Source organism: Drosophila innubila (assembly GCF_004354385.1).
Source record: "Drosophila innubila isolate TH190305 chromosome 2R unlocalized genomic scaffold, UK_Dinn_1.0 1_C_2R, whole genome shotgun sequence".
In the NCBI taxonomy this organism is placed as follows: Eukaryota; Metazoa; Arthropoda; class Insecta; order Diptera; family Drosophilidae; genus Drosophila; species Drosophila innubila.
In genome coordinates this window covers 20,432,938-20,450,498 of record NW_022995374.1, presented here as the reverse complement: position 1 = coordinate 20,450,498, position 17,561 = coordinate 20,432,938, and the positions used below count along the sequence as shown (strand labels likewise).

General features: G+C 43.4%; 5 protein-coding genes across 10 annotated transcripts; 2 read left to right on the top strand and 3 right to left on the bottom strand.

Annotated features, from left to right (window-relative positions):
* Positions 1–140: 140 nt before the first annotated feature.
* LOC117783291 (translation initiation factor eIF-2B subunit delta) lies at positions 141–2,705 on the bottom strand. 3 transcript variants are annotated; one of them, XM_034620628.1, is made up of 4 exons: positions 2,594–2,705; positions 1,699–2,325; positions 1,060–1,647; positions 141–997 (listed from the first exon to the last, which is right to left on the bottom strand). In XM_034620628.1, exons 2-4 carry the CDS (start codon positions 2,206–2,208, stop codon positions 317–319), a joined length of 1,779 nt encoding a protein of 592 aa, XP_034476519.1. In that variant the 5' UTR covers positions 2,209–2,325; positions 2,594–2,705; the 3' UTR covers positions 141–316. The 3 variants fall into 3 exon arrangements, with proteins under 3 accessions (XP_034476519.1, XP_034476520.1, XP_034476518.1); XM_034620629.1 differs by having other exon boundaries at positions 1,699–2,322; positions 2,594–2,681; XM_034620627.1 differs by lacking the exon at positions 2,594–2,705 and adding an exon at positions 2,483–2,561.
* Positions 2,706–3,081: 376 nt separating this feature from the next.
* LOC117784698 lies at positions 3,082–3,737 on the bottom strand. The gene is made up of 3 exons (XM_034622503.1): positions 3,606–3,737; positions 3,337–3,530; positions 3,082–3,269 (listed from the first exon to the last, which is right to left on the bottom strand). Exons 2-3 carry the CDS (start codon positions 3,512–3,514, stop codon positions 3,202–3,204), a joined length of 246 nt encoding a protein of 81 aa, XP_034478394.1. The 5' UTR covers positions 3,515–3,530; positions 3,606–3,737; the 3' UTR covers positions 3,082–3,201.
* A 247-nt stretch (positions 3,738–3,984) lies between these two features.
* Positions 3,985–9,122, top strand: LOC117785942 (little elongation complex subunit 1). 2 transcript variants are annotated; one of them, XM_034624224.1, is made up of 2 exons: positions 3,985–5,555; positions 5,622–9,122. In XM_034624224.1, the coding sequence occupies exons 1-2, from the start codon at positions 4,214–4,216 to the stop codon at positions 8,909–8,911; spliced, it is 4,632 nt and encodes a 1,543-aa protein (XP_034480115.1). In that variant the 5' UTR covers positions 3,985–4,213; the 3' UTR covers positions 8,912–9,122. The 2 variants fall into 2 exon arrangements, with proteins under 2 accessions (XP_034480115.1, XP_034480114.1); XM_034624223.1 differs by having other exon boundaries at positions 5,619–9,122.
* Positions 8,940–15,604, bottom strand: LOC117785941 (restin homolog). Of its 3 annotated transcripts, none has more exons than XM_034624221.1 (9): positions 15,373–15,604; positions 14,974–15,070; positions 14,734–14,909; positions 14,470–14,673; positions 12,772–14,410; positions 10,265–12,540; positions 10,129–10,200; positions 9,559–9,675; positions 8,940–9,489 (listed from the first exon to the last, which is right to left on the bottom strand). In XM_034624221.1, the coding sequence occupies exons 1-9, from the start codon at positions 15,454–15,456 to the stop codon at positions 9,472–9,474; spliced, it is 4,683 nt and encodes a 1,560-aa protein (XP_034480112.1). In that variant the 5' UTR covers positions 15,457–15,604; the 3' UTR covers positions 8,940–9,471. The 3 variants fall into 3 exon arrangements, with proteins under 3 accessions (XP_034480112.1, XP_034480113.1, XP_034480111.1); XM_034624222.1 differs by having other exon boundaries at positions 10,265–12,759; positions 13,234–14,410; XM_034624220.1 differs by having other exon boundaries at positions 10,265–14,410.
* Positions 15,605–16,476: 872 nt separating this feature from the next.
* Positions 16,477–17,391, top strand: LOC117784175 (aquaporin-2). Its single transcript, XM_034621836.1, has 2 exons — positions 16,477–17,068; positions 17,126–17,391. The coding sequence occupies exons 1-2, from the start codon at positions 16,538–16,540 to the stop codon at positions 17,339–17,341; spliced, it is 747 nt and encodes a 248-aa protein (XP_034477727.1). The 5' UTR covers positions 16,477–16,537; the 3' UTR covers positions 17,342–17,391.
* Positions 17,392–17,561: the final 170 nt, after the last annotated feature.

Genomic DNA, 17,561 nt, shown 5'->3' with positions numbered 1-17,561 from the left:
TCTAAGCACACATACACATAAAAGAGTACAACTGCATACATATTATTAATGTTTACTTGTATAACATATTCCACTAGCAAAATAATGCATGGATAATGACAAATTCTATCGTAACGTGTACTACAACTTGTCGGATAAAATATTTGTCTTTCAAGCCGTTAAATTTACTATGCAAAAATGTTTGATCAAAGTATAATAAAAAAGTATTTATTCAACAAATTCCCTTAGTTGTCAGTCGGACTTGTGAGTTGCAAATAAATTGTTTTGTTAATGCGGCGAAAACTATTATATTGATGCAGTCAAAGGAAGGGTCTATCTAATATCCAATATCTGGCTTAATGCGCAGAATGACGGGCACGCTGGTGCAGGGCAGAATGGCCACCTCGGTGACAACGGCGCTGACTAGTTCGGGTGGCGTTATATCATAGCTCAGGTTGAGTGGCGTTAGTCGGCTCTTTTGCCAGTTGTTCAAGGAGCATTTGGCATTCATTACCAGTTGATTGGGATCGCACAGTTCGTTGTAGACAATCGCATCGGTCTGGAAACGTTCGCTAAATTTGTGCGTCTCGCAGCAGACGAGCACGGGCACATTGTAGGAGTTGGCCACCAGTGCCACTTGAGCTGTGCCTGCGCGGGCCATAACATAGCCATTGGCCAGCAATGCATGCGCACCCAACATCACTTTGGTGGCTTCCGGCATTACATAACCGACGGCATTGATCAGCACATAGGTGCAGGGAATGCCGTGAGCGTGCAGACGACGCAGCATCTCTTGTCCCTCGCAGAAGGGCCTTGAGTCGACGACAATGACTCGAAAGTCAACCTTGCGGCGTTTGGCCTCTTCACAGATGAACTGAATGAGGGATGAGCAGGCAAACGTAAGCAGCACGTCGCCATCGGTGATCTTTTCCTGCATTGAGCTGCTTATTGCCTGGGCAGCCTTACCAATTTGATTCTCTATGTAGGTGTCTATAAAGTGACCAAGCAGCTCTTTCAACTGAAATGATAATGCGGCTGATTAAATTGCGAATCAATTTCGATGCCTCTTTAGCTACTCACCTCCGTTTCGGGTCTATCTGCGGGCAGCTGTGTCAGCTGATTCTTAAACTGTTTGTATGCATTGAAAACGGACACGGCTAGCGGACGACACTTGTGCAGATGATCCACATGATACTTGACTGCCCCATCGAGACTGCGGCCAAACTCTTTCTTGGCTGGTGTCTCAAAGTCCTGCACCACCTGTCGTAGTGCATGCAGAAATGCAATACAGCGTGCATTTGATCCGACAATAGTCCGTTCGGAATACTGGACTCCCAGGCGAGCAATGCTGGGATGCACACGGGCATCATTAATGAATAAGCTGGCATCTTTATTGGCGCACACCAGATGATTGAACAGCTTCACTTTGCATTCTCGCTCCGCTTTAAGCGGATACAGCTTGGCCGGTGATTTGGCGGGTGATTCACTTTCACGCTTGACCTCCTTAGCAACCGTAGCAGTGACACTTGGTGTCTTCTTAACGTTGCTGGCTGCTCCTTTAGGAGGACCTGACACTGGAGCCGCCTTCTTGGCTTGTGCTTGTGCCTTGGCAGCACGTTGTGCTTCCTGTATGGCACGACGTTCCGCTTTGCTCAGTGCTGGTTTCTTCTGCAAGTCAAAAATAGATTAGTTTCTGTCTATTGAAATCCATTTTCTTACCTTTTCATCCTGCGTTTCTAGAGCAGGCGCTGATGCAGCCGCCTTGGGTGCGACTTCGAGATTGCTTAGTTTCTGAGTCGCTGATTCTACATTGCTGGCACTGGACTTGCAGGTTTTTGCTGCCTGCTTCGCCGCCTTTTTGGCCTCGCGCTCAGCTTTGATTTGATCGCGCGTTTTCTCACCAGGAGCCGTTGCAGCGGGAATGGAATCTGCGGTTTTGCAGGCGGGAACAGCTGGATCACTGGAGGCGGCGACTTTAAGGGTTGTAGCTGAAGTCATAGATGGTAGTAATTCTTCTGCCTTGTCTTTTGTCGTTGTGGTTGTTGTAGTCGTTAGTTTTTTTGTTATGGTTGTTTGCTCAACTTCGGTTATAATCGTGGTCGCTGGAGTTGTTGACTTTTGTTTCTTAGCCAGCTTTGCTTGCTTCTTGGCCTCGCGGTCGGCCATGATTTGTTCACGGGTTTTGTCCGCTGTTGCATTCTGATTTTGATTACTGGCAGCTTTCTGCATCTCGCTCTTGTTTTGGGATTGCGCTTCGTTATCTTCCAATCGATTTCGCTTGTTCCTAGGCCGATTGCGTTGGCGTTGTTTTTTCTGCTTTGACGCTGCGCTAGTCGATGAACTCTGCTATAAGGCGAAATAAAAAATATTATTATGTATAAGAAATACACAAAGGATTTATTTTACACACGTGCTAGACTGTTATCATGCAAAATAAAACAATTTCAATTCCAAACTAAAAACGATTTGTGTACATAAGTTTCGAGTGATACTAGATATGTACCTGTTCGCCCTTTACAACCATTTTGTTTGCTTGAAATTATATTTCTTATGATAGAACCTATTCTTTTTATCAACAAAGTGTCTATTTCTTACGACTCACTTAAAAATTTACCTTGTAAATCAAATTTGTAGCAAAACGGCTTTACGAAGTTTGCTCACGATGGCAAAATTCTACACAGCTGGTTGCCACCAGTGCTCCCAACTTTGCAGAGCAAGGCTGCCACCAAGTAAAAATTTTCGATCTGGCTAGATTTTTTTTACTTATAAAAAGGTACATTGGCAAAAAGAAAGGTACATAGAAAAATAGAGTTAAATTATATATCTTCTTACCCCATGGAAGAGCGAACTTAAACCCTCATTAAAATCAACACCTTTATTTTTATATATTTTCGGATTCTACATTTTCCTTAAAAATCTTTAATTTTTGCTTAATTCAGTTCACATTTAAATTAAGCGCCGTTTACATTCAGATACACTGGAGCCCTGTTAGTTATCAACGTGAATGTCAAAATACACGTTGGCCGGGGGAACGGCCAACCGCAATAATGAAGCAACTTTATTGAGTATAAAATCAATGTCATTAATAAATATATTGCAATGTCCGTTTTCAATCATTTATTCATCAATTACTATTCTTGTTAAAATCACATTAAGCGATTCTGAAATGTAGATGCAAATATTAACAACTAAATCAATGGCAGTGCCTCTGAGCTTAGTAAATTAATGGTGTTCAGCATGCTCCTTCGCTTGGCTTTCAGCCCAGTTCTTCTTGTTTTCGGGTGAATTGGCTGTAACAATAATAAAAATATATTAGCAACGATTTAGCATAAATTTTATTGTAGTAAAGTTACATACCCAACTTGCTGATCTTGTAGAAAACGGGGACGCAGGCGACAACCGCAATGAAGTAGTAGCGCCAGATCCACTGATTCTTAATGTAGTGCTTGATCGGGAACTGGGCCAGCTTTGCCGAGAAAGTGTATGGATATCTCATTGGACGTCCAGCGGGTTTTTCAACAGCTTTGTCGGCCATGGTTCTGATTGGTTTACTGTAGTAAATTAAGAAAATTTGCAAATTATTGAGAAATTATGTAATTTTCTTAGCGAATGCCAAAGTTACGTACCTGCTTGTGTGCAAGACGAAGAGAATCCACAATAATTTAATGTGGTGCTGTAGCCCTGGTAAAACTTAAAGTTGGCTGCGACTGCTTATGCTGCCAACTTGCTCGGAATATGTAATACAAAATTTGAAAATTATTATTTAACTACTTGTTTCTTAAATATATTTATTAGGATAATGATGATTGTTGAAAATTTTCTAGCTTACCCAAATTTTGTTAGATACAAGGACTGCTTTGATTAATTTTTGGTGATTAGGTATAATATTTTTTTACATCTGGTCACATTCTTTGCCATTCGCAACTAATTTATCGACATACAGACCTATCGATGTATCAATATTTTATCAGCAACCCTGTACGCAAGTTATTTTATGTGAATACCAAGCCGGTATAAAACGCGGATTGTGTTTTATTTATTTTGCAGTTGTTTTTAATTTTTATTCACTGCAATTTATTTGGATGTTTATTTATTCCATCAAAATAATTGGTATGCATGTTGCACGTGCTAATATCAATGCGTTTGCCACTTAAACTGCATCCGCCATAACATTCAAAGTAAACGTTTAACCCAAACACGTGAAAACCAAAAACAACAAGATTGAAATATTGCCATGCCTGAGGATTTGGATTTCGATGAGCTCGATTTTCTGCTCGGCCCAAAACCAGATCAATTGCAAAATGAAATTAACGCCGAACAACATGTCCAGCGAATTGTGCCAGCTAAGCGAGAATCCTCGAAAAAGGCCCGCCGGCTAGCAGAGCGGATTGCCGAAACCGATGAGCTGGTGCGTCAGTTGAAGCAGCTGAAGGATAACCAACAGCAGCTTAAGGATCTGCAACGATCTGCTGGTGAAGTAACTCAACTATACCACTGTGAGAAGCAGAAACGTATTGAGCTCGAGGCGCGAGTAAATGAACAGAGCGAACGTTGCACCGATCTGGAGAAACAACTGGATGTTCAACAATTAAACTGTGAGGAGCTGCAGGAACAGCTAACGACCCGGGCACTGCCGGTTGATGCCAGGGATATGGTCTCCATATTCATGCAACTCACGCAGCGTGTGGGCGAGGATTCCCATGCCAGTGGTTTATTACGGCGGGAACAAAATTTGCTGCGTAAACTAAAGGATTACTGCAAATCGGCAAAGATCAACATACCACCGATGAAGAGCTCCACAGGCAAGAGACCTAAGGTTACAACGGCAGCTGTTCAAGCCACTCAGACAACACAAACAGATGCCTTGCAGGAGTTGGCAGTAATTGTGCCAAGCAAGCCGGAAATGTGCTCGATTGCCGTGCAGAGCGAGATTCTGGTATCCACGCGAAATCAGGGCACTCAGCACAAGAACATGACGACAACCCGCGGCACAACAACGGCGTCCTTCATTAAGAAACACGATGTGGGCACCTGTTTTCCAGAGCCGAAACCAGCTTTGAGTGTCCACCAGATACTGGATAAGATGCTGTCCTGGAACAAATCGTGCATAACGCCATTGAGCCCCATTGTCGAACCACAACCGGAACCGGAGGTCCTACAAACAATTAGCATGGGCACATGTACAGATTTGTGCAATGTGCAAAGAGCAATTGATTATCTACCAGATCTACCAGCGGAATTGAAGCAATCCCGGCCACCTTCCCGTGCAAGCGTCAAGGATGAGTTGGCAATGCCTATGGGAGCAGCTGCCCTTAATGGTTATGGCCACCACATGGCTAAGGAGCTGCTACACTTTCTGCCACACAGCCAGAGCATTTTGACCAATCTGCCGCCACATGTTTTCGAGGAGATCTGGCAAGTGATGGGTCAAATGGTGCTCGTTGCCTTACAGCGTCGCTCCACAAATTCTTCAGTGCCCGCACCGATGCCCGCGCCCACCATCAACCAAGCTGACTTTGGTAGCTGGTTCGAAGCATATGAGAGTAACTTGAATCAGCTGCACACCAGCAATAAGGGTAAGTACCACTTGATAATATTCCAGGAGTCGATAGTTTACTAATTTAACAACTCCCTTCCAGAAGATGCTGAGTTTCAGGTACCTTCAAAGGCCACAAATACTATGGATGTGGCCACTGATCCCATGATGACGCCGCCACCTGAAATCGGCCTCGATTTGACGCCAATACGTCTGCTGGTCAAGCCCAAGTTCCGGGTCATATCGAAGCCAAAACCAAAGCCAAAGAAGAAAAAGCGACGGGTTACTCAAAACTTAAAAGCTATAGCCAAGAGAGAGACAATTGCATCGAAAACTGCTGCTACAACTGAAACTGCAGTTCAGTTCCTAAGCAATTTAAATGTGTTTACAAGCCTTAACTGTGATAATCTGGACATTCAGCTGGATGCAGAGGAACTCAAACTTCTTGAACTGACCTCTGCTGCAGAGAACAACGAAAAACAAACACCTGCCGCATCTTTTGAGTGCGACGAGGATACTACACAAAGGACACCTGCATCTCTACTCCACAAAGATCAAATGAGGAATAAGGAAAATTCTCCACAAAACGCAGCTTCATCCCGTAAAGATCAAACAGATGATAGACAGCTTCCTGCAGTTGAAGATGAAGCAGATCCTCTACAAAAAACACCTTCATCTCGCACAGATCAAAATCAATTATTATTTGATAAAAATGGTGACTCGGATGATGAAGAGACTCCCACAATTGAAGGAGCAGAAATTTGTTCACAAGGCAGATTAACATCTTCATCGATCAAAGAAGTTGAAGAAAGTGCATCACAAAACAATTCTTTATCTTCATTCCTCAACGATCAAAGTGTTGATGGTCAGCCTCTTGCACATGATGTTAAAAAAGATACTCCACAAAACACATCTTCATCCTGTAAAGATCAAACGGATGATAGACAGCTTCCTGCACTTGAAGATGAAGAAAATCCTCCACAAGAAACATCTGGTGACTCGGATGTTGAAGCCACTTCCAGACTTGAAGGTGCAGAAAATTGTCAACAAAGCAGATTAACATCTTCATCAATCAAAGCAGGGGACTTGGATGATGAAAAGTCTACTCCACGTGCAGTTGAAGAAAGTCTTTCAAAAAACACGTCTTTATCTTCATCCCGCAAAGATGAAATTGGAGAAGATTCTCCACAAAACTCAACTTCATCTCTCACAGATCAAAATAAGTTATTATTTGATAGTCAGTGGGACTCGGATAATGAAATGCCTCCTGCACTTGAAGTTGCAGAAGATTGCTTACTAGGTAGATTAGCATCTTCATCGAGCGAAGATGGGGACTCTGATGATGGAAAGCCTCAACAAAGTAGATCTACATCTTTATCCCGCAAAGATAAAATCAAGTTATTATTTGACAGTGATGGGGATTCGGACGATGGACAGTCGCTTGATATTCGAGAAGATAATCTACAATGTAGATTAACATCTAGTGAATACTGGGACTCGGAAGAAGAGCAGCTTTCACCACAAGAAAATGAAGAGGAAGATCCACAAAGTACAACTAAGTCTTCGTCCCACTCTAATCGAGACTCGGTTGATGGACAGCATTCGCTATTTAAAGGTGTTGAAATTCCCACACAAAGCACATCACTTTCTCCCCCTCGCACAGATCAAGTTGACGGCACTGAGGACTCGAGCAATGAACAACCTCAATTACCTAAAGATAAGCAAAGTTGTCTGCCAATACCTGCAATCCCTTCATTTAAATACGATTCCGATGTTGACAGCGTAGACTCCAACAGTTTAGTCATAGATGATGGCAATACTGAAGAAGATAAAGAACATATTGAACTGTCAAATGCTGCAATTGAACCCATTGTAGTGTTGCCTGTGGCCAAACGTAAGAGAAACTCAAGCTCCTGCAGCAGTTGTGATAATCAACCATTTGAAAAGAGAGTCACAAGATCGCAAGTTAAGCAATTGGAGTTGATGGGAGAAACGAAAACTGAGTTGCATAATCTCAAATTGATCAAAGTAGCAAGGGAACTGCAGTCAAGCTGCATATCTTCAAGTTCGCCCATGTCGCCCGTCTCAGTAGCCAGCTGCGAGGAGGAGAGCGACTGTGAACCCATCGAAATACCACTGGAGACGCCTGGTCGAGAGCACAGTGCGAGTGAACCAAAGGCACTGCTAAGTTACGTCGTTAACGAGGTCAAAGCCGATGCCAAGCATCGTAAACAACAAGAGCAACAGCAAAATAGACCAGAATTAAAGCAATTAAAGCTGAAAATCGTCAACTGGCTGAAGAACTCAGTGCCACTGGACACAATGTGTATTAAGCTCATAACTGAAAATGAAACTGTCGCTTTCGATGTCATAACTAATGCATTCGGAAATCTTGGGGATGACATTGCAGTGGAACGTCTATTAACTATGGTTGGTCAAATTGAGTGCCAGAAAAGCTCGTTTATAGAACGATTTATGAACTCCTTGGAACAGCGCTTGTTCAGCCTGAAGGTGCGACTCACCGACCAGTTGGCACTGAAATATGTGCGTCTATTTTTGCAATTGACTGGACTGCAATCAAGGCTCACTGTGCCTGCCCAGAGTTATGTGAATCCGGCTCGCCTATTGCTGGCCAAAATACTCTATCACTACAGCAGAGATGTGACCATGCTGGTGCTGGAGGTGCTCCGTCAATTTCCGACGGTGTTGCCACACCGTGAGGAGCGCGGTTACGACAACGGCGATCCGTTAATTACGGTCATCAAGCATCTACTAATGAGCCACAAATACGATATGCAAGATGCCGAAGGACCTGATCGTGCCTTGCTCTCCAAACTGCGATTTGAATATCACTTCCAGCCATATGAGCCCACCAAGCAACAGGTGATTGAGAATCTGGTGGAGAAACTGAAAGCAGGTCGACTGCATCATCTGTGCTACGCCTTTGCGTTATTCTGCAGACGCAGTGTCGCTCTGCATGTCGAAAAGGATATACTAGAGGCGCATCTACTGCCCCTGGTCAACAGCTACTGTGATCTGTGCCTGCAGAGCGAGGAGTATGATGCACGCGTGGAGTGCCTGCTGCAAAGTGTATCGATGATCGTCAAGCAACTGCCGCTGCACAACAAATTTGATATCTCCAACTACATTGCGATCTTCAAGCGCCTGCTTGTGGCGGGTCCACGTCCTGGCGTGCAACAGGCAGCTGTTCACGCCATTCTGCGTACGCAACGATTCGGTTACGGAATTGTCTTGGAAGCACTGCAAGGCTACAGACCCAACTATCAACTCAGTCCCATGACGCGTGCCATGATGAGGAGCTTTGCCGAACGCCGTGTACAGTACACGCAGGCATACAAGGCGTCGGAGGCATGTGGTCAGAAGAAGAAGGTTTAGCTTCATCATTAAGAAGCTATCAATTTTACGAATTGTAACTATTTATTTATGTTTTTCATGTGTATATAATTAATTGAATTAAACTAAATGCTAACTGCAATCGATATTTTTACAACTTTAAGCTTAAGATTATAGTTAATTTGATTTAGAAAAGAATACACATTGCATGTAGAAATGATTGCACATTAAATGGAAATGGAAAGCGGTTAAATTGTGAGTCTTGTGTCAATGAAGCAACAAAATTTAGCATAATTTCAAATGTACAATAGAGAGTTGCTCGTGTTTCTAGTGCGACTGTACAATATCATGGGAGGGGATTCCCAAATGTATATGTATATGATATACATGTATGTATCGGATATTAACGATGCCTCCATGTCGAAATGCCTTTAAGCCGTTATTGCGCATTTTCAACAGCAACAACTTGGGGCCAAGTTGAGGTAAGGTACTTGTTGTGAACATGTTGTGGGTTAAACGCTCAGCTTTAATTTGTTGTAGTCTAGAAGCACGTCGTTGCAGTGCTGCCACCAGTTGCTGCCGTAAAGTACCAACAACTCTTGCTAGATCAGTTTGTTTAGCTGCAAGTAACAAACAGTTTAGTTATTTATTTGTATATATTTTATTTTATTTATTCTTTCTCTTCTTACCAGTGAGCGTCGCTGGTGCTCCTTTTCGAGGGCAACCTGTGCTTGCTGTGGCGAAAACTTCAACACTGCCGAGATGACTTTCACCAGAGTTTCATTGTTCGTATTGCCGGTTAAGTACTACAAATGCATTAGACATAATACACATTAATTGTTAATTTTAAATAATTACTTTCTGTTCCTTTTTTCTTGACTTTCCAACAAATGTTGGATCAATTTTCAAAAACTTGGTTTTATTTTCACCTCAATACTTATTTTGATTTAAGTTAAAATTATTTTTAAGTTAATCTAATTATTAATTTTATATCATATTACCTAATTTAGTTTTAATTGATCTTTTGTCGACTGCTCCTAGTCGACGTTAAATAATAAATAAACAATTAAATGGATTTTAGTCGACGTTAAATAAATAAATTGTAAATACTACGAACATCAGCCATTAAGTTAGCCCTAACTATTGCAAAATCTGATCGATATTGATGCGGTTTAGCAGAATGATTTACAATAATAACAGAGAATAGTTTTCTTACAAGCTATCCATTTTTTGTCTGTCCTAACTATCCTTTTACCCACCTGAAACATGATATTACGCAGATACTCGAACTCCGTGTTAGCTGGCACGCTGTCGTTGTGCTGCATGGATACCTTAAAGAACAAGTACAGTTAATTACCAAGGATGGTTCATATAGTAATCTTATCCGTTACTTACCAATGTTTCATCCAATTGCCTTGAAAGCTTTGCGTTCTGTAGCTTCAGACGTTCGTTGGACTGTTCGAGTATGAGAAAGTTTTCACACTTTTGTTCCAGAAATAGATTTCGATTCGTCACATCCTGCACTTCACTCATAATATCCTTCAGCTTCGCCTCCAGCAACGCTTTCTCGTCGACGGCAACTGCCTCCTGGACATTCTTGGGCACCAGACTGGCCAGCAATTGTTGGGCCTGAATGCCGGCACGCAATGTTTCCAGTTCTGTAATGCGTTCCGACATTTCCTTGTTGTTTGATTGAAGCTCATCGATTTCCTGCTGTAGATTTGACTGCTCTCCATGGCTCTTGTGCTTGAGATCCTCCAGCTCACGTTGCAGTTGCTCATTAAGGTTGCGCAGATGCTCGGAATCATTGGGCAGTGATGTTGTGGTCGTTGGCATCTGTTCCTGGTCACCCTTTCGCTTGTTCAGTTGCTCTTCGAGGTCGAGGCAACGTTCCTGCGTTTTCGCCAGTTCGGCTTGATGTTCCTGCAGCTGCTGTTGGACGTGTAACAGCTCCTTCTGAACTGTATCGCTCTGCTCGCTGACAAAGCTGGCATGCTCGCCTTGCCGGGACAATTCCAGCGCCTGCTCCTCCAGTGCTGACTTTAGTTTAGATACCTCCGCCTTGGCAGCGTCGCTAGCCGTGTCCTTTTCGGCCAGTTGGCTGGCATGCTGCTCGGCCTGCTCCTGGAGCACGTAGAGCTCACACTGCAGTGATTTGAGTTTCTCTTTCAGATCGTTGCCATCACCATGTGCTGACAATTCCACTTCCAGCTGTTTGGTATGCTTGGTTAGATACTCGTTTTCGATTAGCAGCTGCTCGTAGTCGGTTTGTTGTTGTGAGCAGCTCTTCAGGGTCTCGATTTCCCGCTGCAGTGCATCATTCGCTTCGTGCAGTCGCTGGACATCACCATTGGCGGCACTACAACGTGCCTCGAGGGTTTCCAGCTGCGTTGCATGGGATGCACTGGCCGCCTGCATCTTTTGCTGCATCGATTGCTCCGTTTCCTTCAGCGAGTCCAATTGCTCGCGCAGATTATGCACTGTTTCCTGTAGTGTAGACACCTGCACAGTGTTGGCCTCCAGCTGAGAGGTGTTTTGGGTTTGCTCCTCCAACTGCTGATTCAGTTCGCGCTGTCGATCACGCATCTCCGACAGTTGCTGCTGTACATCATCCAAATCCTGCTGTAAGGCATCTTTGGCCTGCTGCATGCAAGCGAGCTCGTCCTTGGCTATGAGACTTTCCTTCTCGTAGGAATCGCATTTGTCTTGGAGCGTGCGGTGATCGTGCTCCATGATCTCCTGGGCATTTTGCAGCTTCGAGTGCTCATCGAGCACCTGTTGCATTTTGTTTTGTATCTTGGTCAGTTCATCCTGCTGCTTCTGCAAATGATTATTTTGCTCCTCCAGCAGGGAATTGCGTTCGGCCAGTTTGCTGTTCTCGCGCTCGATCTCCTCGATCCTGGCCGTTGACAACTCACCCTGGACATCGTTGTCCTGTTGCTGTTGCTGCAGTGCCTCAATGTGCGCCTCCAGCTGACGCTTCTCCCGCTCCAGTTGAGTTTGTGCGGACTGTACATCCTGTAAATGAGCCTGCATGGTGGTAATCTCTTCCAGAATGACAGTGACTCGCTCCTGCAGTTCCCGTTTCTCGTTCCGCAGCTCTTCCATTTTAGCCGACTCCGCTTTAAGCTGCTCCATGGTGGCACCTTGCTCGCTGTGCTTCGCCTGCAGCTGCTCGTGTTGTTTCTTAAGCTTGTTCAGTTTATTGACGCTTGCCTTGAGCTCCTTCTCCTTTGAAACAGTGCCGGACTGAGCGGCAGCCAGTTGCTTGTTGAGGGCTTCGATCTGTGTCCTTAGAGTTGCCATCGCCTCCGCCTCATTGTCGGTACTACTGGCAAATTGATCATTTAATGTTTGCAGCTCCAGCTGAAGTTTAAGCGTCTGTTCCTCTGCTGCCGACTTTTCTACGTTCAACACAGAGACCATTTCACGTTCCTTCTCCAGACTCTTTTCAGTTTCAAGCAACCGCTGCTCTTGCTCCGTCAGTCGTTCCCTGGCTTCCAGCAGCTGTCCCTGCACTTCATCCAAAGTCGACTCGTTTTGTTGGTAGCGTTGAACAATTTCGTTTAGCTGATTGTTGTGAAGTCGCAAATCTTCTAAGCTCTGATCGCTGTCGGTTTTAAGAGTTTGTATTTGCTGCTCCAGTGAAGCCACTTGTTGCTCCTTGGCCGAGTGTTCTAATCTTAAGCCTTTTAGCTGTTCCTCGGTTGCAATTAGTTTATCCTCCGCTTCCTGCTTGGAATTTTGCAGCTGTTTTAATTGTTCCTTGATTTCCTCGGCATGTGATCCACGTGTGTTGGAGGATTTCAGCTCAGTCTCCAGCTTCATTACTTTTTCCTGAAGTTGGCGCGCTTCGTTTTCCTTCTGCTCCAGCTGAGACTGCAGTTGTTGCTCCTTGGTCGTGTGATCTAATCTCAACTTGTCTAGCTTTTCCTCTGTGACAATTAGTTTAGCTTCCGCCTGCTGCTTTGCATGATGTAGCTGCTTTAATTGTTCTTTGATTTCCTCGGCTTGTGATCCAAGATTACTCGATAGTTCCAGCTCAGCTTCTAGCTGTAATATCTTCTCCTGCAATTCTCGCGCTTCGTTTTCTTTCTGTTCCACCTGCGAATGTAGTTGCTTTTCCAGCGCAGCCAACTCTTGCTCCTTAGTCGTGTGTTCCAATCTCAACTTGTTTAGCTGTTCCTCAGTGACGATTAGTTTGGTTTCCGCCTCCTGCTTAGCCTGTTTTAAATCTTTCTTGATATCTTCGGCTTGTGATTCACGCAGCTTGGATGATTCCAACTCTGTTTCCAGCTTTTCTACTTGTTCCCTTAGCTTCTGTGCTTCGTTTTCCTTATGCTCCAGCTGCGACTGTAGCTGTTTTTCCAGCAATGCCACTTGTTGCTCCTTTGCCGTGTGATCTAATCTCAAGTTGTTAAGCTGTTCCTCAGTGGCGATTAGTTTCGCCTCCGATTCCTGCTTAAAACTTTGCAGCTGTGTAAACTGCTCCTTGACTTCCAGTCCCACATCTTGTTGCTTCAACTTCTCTAGCAGTTGCTGAACTTCAGTTTCCTTTGATGCTAACTCAGATTCCAATTTATTTTGTTGTGTCACCAATTGCTGCTCCTTTTCCGTTAGGTCCTTTTTCAGTGTGCTTAGCAATTGTTCCACTGTCTCCAATTTAGTTTCCGCTTTCTGTTTGGCATTTTGCAGCGTCTTTAGTTGCTCCTCGATATCCTGAGCCTGTGTTTCATGATTTCTTGCCTGTTGCAGCTCAATTTCTTGATGCTTCAAATTCTCCTGCAGTTGGCAAACCTCTTTCTCTTTTTGCTTCAACTCGGACTCTATTTTCTTTAGTTGAGCTGCCATCTGTTGCGTCTTTTCTGAGTGATCTCCTTTCAGGGTGCTTAGAGCATGATTCGCTGCAATGAGATTGGCGTCCACTTCCTGTTTAGCGCTTTGCAACTTCTTTAGTTGCTCCTTGATGTCCCCTGACTGCGCCTCCCGTCCATTCGCCAGCTCCAATTCAACTTCCAGCTGCTTTACTGTTTCCTGCAACTGGCGTACTTCCGATTCCTTGTGCTCCAGCTCCGTGTGTATAGCCTGCTTGGTCTGTGCTAGGAGTAGCACATTTTCTTCCTCCTGTTTGCGCAGCGATGCGATTGTCTCGTTGGCTTCCTTATTGTTGTGGGTCAATTGCTTTAACTGTTCTTCATTCTCGGCCAACATCTGACGAAGTTTTGTCAGCTGTTCGTCCTGCTCCTGACTGGATTGGCTGCCATTTGAGGTGGCTACTGGCGTTGTTGTTGCTTCCTCTAGATCAATGAGCTTGTCATCAGCATTTATTTGACCACGTTCCAAAGCTGCAGTCACGTTTTCAGGATTTTCACCCAACAGCTTCAGTTTGGTTTGGTAGGCCTGCATCTTGCAGCTCATGTCATCCATTTCAATGCGCAGGGCTTCCTCCAAATGAGCCTTGGCCTGCTGCTCCAACGTGCATTGTTCACGCAGCTCGCTGATGCGGCGTAGCGCCTTGTCCTGCGTCTCCACAAGCACGGACTGAAAGTGATATGTGATAAATGGTGGGATATATAGTATATCTTCATAATTTCCCTTACCCGTGCTTTGCTGCTGTCCCGTTCAAGTTCCTTGTACTTCTTGGCCAGATCCGTATAGCGACAGCGGTATTTGTGATATCGATCGAGCGACTTTTTGTAGGCATCATAAAGCTGATCTTTGGTGATGACATCCAGGCGTGCCGTCGATGCGGAATCATCAAATTCGCTGCTCGTCTCCTCAAAATCCGACTGCAGGTGATACATCTGTGAAAGTGTAAACATAAGTGAAATGGGGATATATAATAATAGATTCCACGCACTTACCGCTGGAGCTTCATAGGGAGGCAGACGGAACGAGATATCGCTGGCCATGGACGAGTTGGACAGCTTGCGGGCGCGCGGAATGGCGCCAGCTCCTCCCACTCCGTTTAGAGACTGGGTCGAGGCACGATTGCCGCGCGGCAACTTCTGTATGCGGTATGGAGAGTTTTGTGGCGTATCTGTACAATTGTACAAACATTAACTACACTGATAAGACATGGGAGTCGATATAAAGAGCATTACCTTCTTCCGTGATGCTGAAGAAGTTCTCATTGTTGCCGCTATCGGTATTTTCCGAGCTGTTGGGTGTTGTTGTGCTGGACGATGAGCTCACGGCGGCCTAGAAAAGCAAACCGATAAAATTCTTGTATATGTGTGCGTGTGTGTCAGTCAGTAAGATTGTGTACTGAGTGTGTGTGATAGCAAGTGTGGGTGAGGGGGTTGGTTGGGTGTGTGCACAGTTGACAATCCCATACAAATAGGTCAAATTGCACATATTTAACAGACGGCACAGATTGCATTTTGTACATCCCCTTTCACCTGGACACAAACAACACACACGCACACACACACTCACACAATTACTTGAGTGTGAGTATGTTTTTATTAATTTGCTGTTTTTTTTTCATTTTAATTTCTTGCCTGGGCTGCGTTTGCAAATTGTTGGAATTTGGACGGCGACGCTTTCACCTCTTCGATGAGCTTATTTTTTAGATTGGCAAACATTTTGGGATAGTTTTTGCACTTGTTGTTTACGGCGTTGACTTCTTAATTTAGGCCCAGTGGAATTTACATAAAAAAACATCTAATATAAATAAATACGTGTCGCAGGTATGCGAATTCCACAACGTTGCCACCTGTCCCAAATGTTGCCACTCGACCGAAAGGCTGCCATAATGTTAAATTCAAAGAACTGGCTATATGTACCATTTTGGGTCAATTGTCAAAATTTGTAACTTAAAATTTTTCTTCCTTTTTTTTTTGAAGCTAGAATTTTTTATATTATTGTTGGAGTTTTCTGCATATTTTTCTTAGAATTAAATTTGTAACTACTCTCCCCTCAAACATTCATTAATATGTTAACCTTTATTTTATGCAAATTTAAATTTTAAATATTCTTAAAATTATTAATTTATAGCAAGTTTATGGCATTTTGAAATTTGCAATACCTAAATTAAAGTTGTCGCTAGATTTAGCGACATGGCGCCAGCTCTGTTTTTTTTTAAATCGATGTGGCAGCACATACCTTTTGCTAGTATTTTTGGTTTTTTCTATTATTCAATGACAAACGTTAAGATTTAAATAAAAATCCGTTGAATTCAGATTTAAGAAATGGTTATAATATTTAACAGAAATGGTTCTTCTTACTATAAACTTTATTAATTCATTTTATGTTGAATATAATGTGGATAATAATGTAATTTTCATTTTATTTACTATTTTCTGTCTTACTGCCACTGAAGGCAAGCTTTACACAACAGCAAGTAAAAGCTTAACTTAAAGCTTCAGGATTGACACTCGGATAAGATGTGCTTTAGTGAATGCAATGTTTTCGAAATTGACGGAAACCATAAATATGAAAAATTACCCCTGTTTCCAGGCATAAAGCCAGAGAAACGGGGCAATAAACTTTTGGCCTTACAGTGGGATAAAAGAGAAATATTCCAAATCATTTCAAAAAGACAAACCATACAAAAATTTGTCAAATTCAAATTTATAAATAAAACTTGTACACTAAAGCATTTCGTTTCTTTAACACGCATACTTCACTGTTCACATACTAATCCACTAATCGGACACGCCGAAAATGAAACCCAGCAATTGTACGCTTATGCGTGGACTCAGTGAGTTTTCGGCAACAGCGATATTAATGATCATCAGCTGTATGGAATGCACAGTAAACGAGCAGGAGAAACACGGGATTCTGCTCACAAGCCTGATCCACGGACTGGCCGTAGTTACAGTTATGCATATTTTTGGATTTATATCTGGAGCACATGCCAATCCGTGTGTCTCCATTGCTTGCTGTTTATTGGGATATATAGGTTCCCATATGATGGTTTTCTATTTAGCCAGTCAGTTGGCAGGTGCTGCATTTGGATACTTTCTGTTGCTTCAAATGGTTCCTAAAACCATGATAAATTCCAGCAAACTAGGCGTTTGCATTGTGGAACCTATGAAAGATCTGTCCTATGTGCAGATCGTGTGCATCGAAGGTTTCCTCGCATCGGTGCTGATCTTTGCCTGGTGTGCTCTTTGGGATGTGAGAAGCGGACGCTTCCTGGATTCGGTTACACTACGCTTAGGCTGCTTAGTCACTGTATGCAATTTAATTGGAGTAAGTATTAAGTTTTCATGCAATTTAATGTCTATAATTGGCTGTAAAAAATTACAGGGTCAGTTGACGGGTGCCTCTATGAATCCAGCTAAGTTGCTCATTCCAGCACTCTACAAGGGCAACCCGGAATCGGTTTTAATGCAGCTAACCGGGCAACTGGTTGCTTCCATCATTGTGCCTCATATCTGGCAGTTTGCCTACACACAAAGATATCGGCCCCTGCGGCTTGAAAACTGTGAAAGGCCTTCCACTGAACTGTATCTAACTCCATAAGCCCCATTAAAATGATACCTGTTAAAATATAGATTTAAATTATACAAAACGATGCATTTATTCACTTAGTTGGTCAATTAATTAGTAATTAGTTTCCCTCCTGCCAGGTTAATTTAACGCAATGGGGTATCTTCTAACAATTTACCGAGTGGATCAGAGCGCAGCTTTGCATACGATAAACATCTAAACGTGCTTGATAAATTTAAATTCTCATTGCTCT